Below are 4,663 nucleotides of genomic sequence, written 5' to 3' on the forward strand. Positions count from 1 at the left end.
ATCCAGTTGAGCTTTCAGAGTTATCAAAAATATTAGCTTCATCTAAACCTTCAACTTGCATTTTGGATCCAATCCCAACCAAATTATTTAAAGAAGCATTTTCTTTGGTTACTGCCCCCATTCTAGATACAATCAATCTATCCTTAGTAAATGGGTATGTACCACAAGATTTTATGGTTGCTGTAATCAAACCTTCACTTAAGAAGCCTTCTCTGGATTCAGATGACCCAATGAATTATAGACCAATATCTAACACTCTTCCTGCCTGCTGCTGAGTGCTTGCATCTTGGGATGATAGTGTTGCATTGGTCAGCACCCCCACTTTTGAAGTATTAACTAGGCATTAGCTCCTTTTTCTCCACAACACATCAGTTTGGCCTTCACGCCACTGCTGATGCTGCCCTGATCCGCCTGCTGATTGAATTGTTCTACCTAAACATGTCATTCCCATAAATGTATCTAATCTGTCATTTTATCGACACTAAACCCGTTTTTCCCAGCTGAAATGAATTTGTTCAATTGTCCAGATCTCACTGACGTGCAGGATGTTTGAAAAAGCAGGCAACACAATTTCCTAGTGCTGTTTTTAGAGGCGAGCATCATAAAATAATCACAACTCATACAATGTTATTTGGAGAAACATCTATTACAGTTTTATTTTAGAAGTTAAAACACTAAACCCAAAGATTTTTACGTTAATTAAGTTTATTGACAGTTTACAGGGTATCTGAAGTGATGATATTTATCAGAACTATCCTACTGCTGGAAACTGAAACTAACAAGCTTAAGAGATGCATTGTGGATTAATTTATCCACCACCCTTTAAAAAATGTAAACATCACAGGAGTTTCAAGTCTTATTTTCTGTAAGACGGAAATTGTTCATAAATAAGAAAACCTCCAGTTTGAACACGCTTTTGTTCATTAAAGCTAATCATTTGTAGAACGATCACAGTAGAGGAAGTTTTGGTTTAAAGGGTAAACAAGTCGTTCTAGGTGCTATACAGCCTGGAAGCAACTGTCTGAATACTTTTCTGTAAGTGACATTTTTTATGAGAATGTAGTTGAGTGAAATCGCTCTTATGACACGTAGGTAGCTTTGTTGCTGTTTTGCAGTACTATTGTAGCGGCTAGAAAACTGAATTTAAGATTTATGTTGGAAAGAATAAAATCAGCCTAACGACAAACTGAACATAAACATGTTAAAATCTTTTAAAGTTGAATTGGCACATATTCACTTATGAATTTTTAAAAATGTGTACTTTGAAGTTTACTTATTTCTTTGTACAATGTGTTTATAAGTTAAAAAGGGACTGCACACCATCAGAAAATGTAACTCCACCCCTAGTCAAGATTTGAAAAATGTCATGAAAGTGGGCGTTGCCAGGAGGCAGAGTGGCATGGCCAAGAGTGGGGAATTCCCATTCTGGGAGGGAGGGGGGAGTGGGAGGAGACTGTACCAATGACGTGAAATTGTACCAGCCCCAGTCAATCACAAGTTTAAAATGCAATAGCCACAGTTCAACCCACAGGGGGCAGCACTAAGACAGTTTTAGATCTAGATTTAATCAAGTTTACACAAACATGTAAAAAAATGCACAGAAAAAGAAATATTGCATTTTAAAGACCCAAATATACAATTTATAAGCAAAAAAAATGTTATTTTGGAGCTTAGTTACTCTTTAATGTTTAAATCATGACTCCACAAATCTACCCAGTTTTCTGGTATCAGATCACTTAATCATCCATCCATTTTCTGAACCCGCAGGGTCGCGGGGGGGCTGGTGCCTATCTCCAGCGGTCAACGGGCAATCAGGCGGGGTACACCCTGGACAGAATGCCAGTCCATCGCAGGGCAACACAGAGACACACAGGACAAACAACCATGCACACACACACACTCACACCTAAGGACAATTTAGACAGACCAATCAACCTGTCATGTTTTTGGACTGTGGGAGGAAGCCGGAGAACCCGGAGAGAACCCACGCGCGCAGGGAGAACATGCAAACTCCATGCAGAAAGATCCCAGGCCGGGAATCGAACTCAGGACCTTCTTGCTGCAAGGCATCAGCTCTAACCACTGCGCCACTGCCCAGCCCTCATTTAATCATGAAAACGTAAATCTTAAGATTGATTTCTGTCACTGAGAATGTTGTTCCTTGTACAACAGAGTAGTATTTAATGTGATCTGTAGTAAACCGGCTCTCTGCTGGTTCCACTTCTCTATTTCATAACGCTGAACTCAGCAGAGTCTCCCTCATCAAAGAACCGAACCCCAGCGTGTAGCGGCTGAATGAACGTGGTCTCCTCTCTGTGGAGGAGAGTCATGGTGTCAGAGACGCTGTAGAAACACAGAATTCCTGCTCCGTGATCCAGATACACTCCGATCCTGGAGGAACCAGGACCTGAGACCGGAGTTTTAACGTTGTTGTGGCAGAATGAGTAACCATTACCGCAACATTTTAATGCCCAAGATTTGTCATTGAACCCAAACGCACACTCGTCTGACGTGCCGTCTCTGCTGATGTTCTTGTGTGCAACTGCTAGATGAATGGCGTCCCCGCTCCACTCCACCTCCCAGTAACAGCGTCCAGTCAGACTCTCTCCGCTCAGGACCTGATCGTAAAATGTGAATCTGTCGGGATGATCGGGATAAATCTGTTTGTTCGTTACTTTTACTTTTCTGTTCCCATCAGATAAAAGCAGACTGGTAAATGCGGTGTTCGGGTCCATTGTAATTTCTTGTAGGTGTTTTAAAAAGTCACTTCTGGTCTTTGGTTCTGGTTCTGGCAGTAGACCATCCACTGCAGTCCCTCTCAGTGAGACGTTTGTCCCTCTGTCCCTCAGCACGTCCTGTAGAACGTCTCTGAGCGCTGACACAGCTGCTGTCACGTCCTCAAAGTGTCTCCGAGGACGAACGTTGATGCTGGATGAGTGTGGAGACCCACTGAGTGCTGACACTGAGGGGTAGTTGTGTAGAAACTGCTTGTGATCCTCTGTGTGTGAGAGCTGCTCCAGCGCGGCGTCTTTCCTCTTCAGCTCAGTGATCTCCTGCTCCAGCTTCTCCTGAAGCTCCTTCACTCGCCTCACTTCAGTTTCCTGCTGGGATCTGACCTGCTGCTTCACATCAGAGCTTCTTTCCTGCATCAGACGGATCAGCTGAGTGAAGGTCTCCTCACTGTCCTCCACTGTTTTATCAGCAGAGACATTGATGTCCTCCACCTCCTGCTGAAGCAGCTCCACGTCTTTCTGTCGCTCCTGGATTCTCTGCTGGATTTGTTGTCTCCTCGCCTGGAGCTCCTTCTGCTTCTCAGCTCTTTCTGCTGTAACTGAAATAGTTTCAAATTCATCCATTAACATCTTCATAAATTCATCATGACGACAGCTGATGTTCTCCTGGAGCTTCTCAGAGGGATCCACCAGCTTGTGTCTCCTTAATGGAGCAACACAATGATGAGGCTGGAGGTGTTCCTCACAGTAAGAAACCAAACAGACCAGACAGGACTTGACAGCTTTCAGTTTCCTCCCAGAGCAGACATCACAGGACACATCTTCAGGTCCAGCATAGCAGAGATCAGCTGGAGCAGCTCCGAGTCCAGTCTTCGTCAGCTCCTCCACTAACTCTGCTAACATGGTGTTCTTCACCAGAACAGGCCGCGGTCTGAAGGTCTGTCTGCACTGCGGGCAGCTGTAGATCCTCCTCTGATCTCCTCCATCCCAGTGGGCTTTAACACAGCTCATGCAGTAGCTGTGTCCACAGGGAATGGTCACCGGATCCTTCAGCAGATCCAGACAGATGCAGCAGGAGAACTTTACAGAATCCATCTTCGTTTCACCTCTCAGCGCTAGGTTATGCTTCGTAAGTTTTCTTTTCTTCCAAAGCAAATAAACACGTCACACCAGTGACTGAAGCCAAGTTTATTGTATCTAACATTTACTCACTGATCTACAGTAGATGGGATCGTCATCTCTTGTCCTTCTCACCACAGAGGTTAGACCAATCCCTATGCTGTCAGATCTGTGAAAGGGGCGGGACCAGGAAGTGCTTTTTCTTCCAATCTGAAGAGGGTAGGGCATTTCAGGGGAGGTGCCCTTCCTGGAAACAGTGCTGTTTAGGGCACCTGTAATCTACCTGTTCACCACTGTAGTCAGGCTGGTTGGACCTGTGGGAACATGTTGCTTTCCCTTTACCCTCAGATCCTAACAGCGTACCGCGTTTAGACGTAGAGTTTGTCTCTGAGCTCTAAAACAACTTGTGTCACATAAAACATCCGTTTAAATGAAAGTGTAGCCTAACCCTAGAGCTGCGATGGAGAAAAACCAAAAAGAAGCTCAGGAAAGGCACTCGTTCGAAGTAGTTTTGGCATAAACTTTGGACGGCTTATGTAACCCGGTTGCCAGGTGATGGGTCTGGGGCTGGTTAGTTTGGGCTACTGTGTGTGATTTCTGTAAGTAAAGGCACCACTTGCCTGAGGAGTTATTCTATAGTGAGTTATTTTGTATGGAGATATTTGGAAATGATAATGCACTTTAAATGCTTTTGTGTTTGATTGTCAATGATCAATGTTTTCTGAACGACTGAATGATTACTGGTGTGTGAGCGACTTACTCGGATATACAAATATAGCCAGTGAACATTATTGTCAGTTGTTGGATGAATG

General features: G+C 44.0%; 1 protein-coding gene across 1 annotated transcript; it reads right to left on the reverse strand.

Moving 5' to 3' along the window:
- Window positions 1-693: 693 nt before the first annotated feature.
- LOC107376863 (tripartite motif-containing protein 16) lies at window positions 694-4,048 on the reverse strand. Its single transcript, XM_054741112.2, has one exon. It carries the CDS (start codon window positions 3,825-3,827, stop codon window positions 2,226-2,228), a length of 1,602 nt encoding a protein of 533 aa, XP_054597087.2. The 5' UTR covers window positions 3,828-4,048; the 3' UTR covers window positions 694-2,225.
- Window positions 4,049-4,663: the final 615 nt, after the last annotated feature.

This window comes from Nothobranchius furzeri, chromosome 2, assembly GCF_043380555.1.
Source record: "Nothobranchius furzeri strain GRZ-AD chromosome 2, NfurGRZ-RIMD1, whole genome shotgun sequence".
NCBI lineage: Eukaryota > Metazoa > Chordata > Actinopteri > Cyprinodontiformes > Nothobranchiidae > Nothobranchius > Nothobranchius furzeri.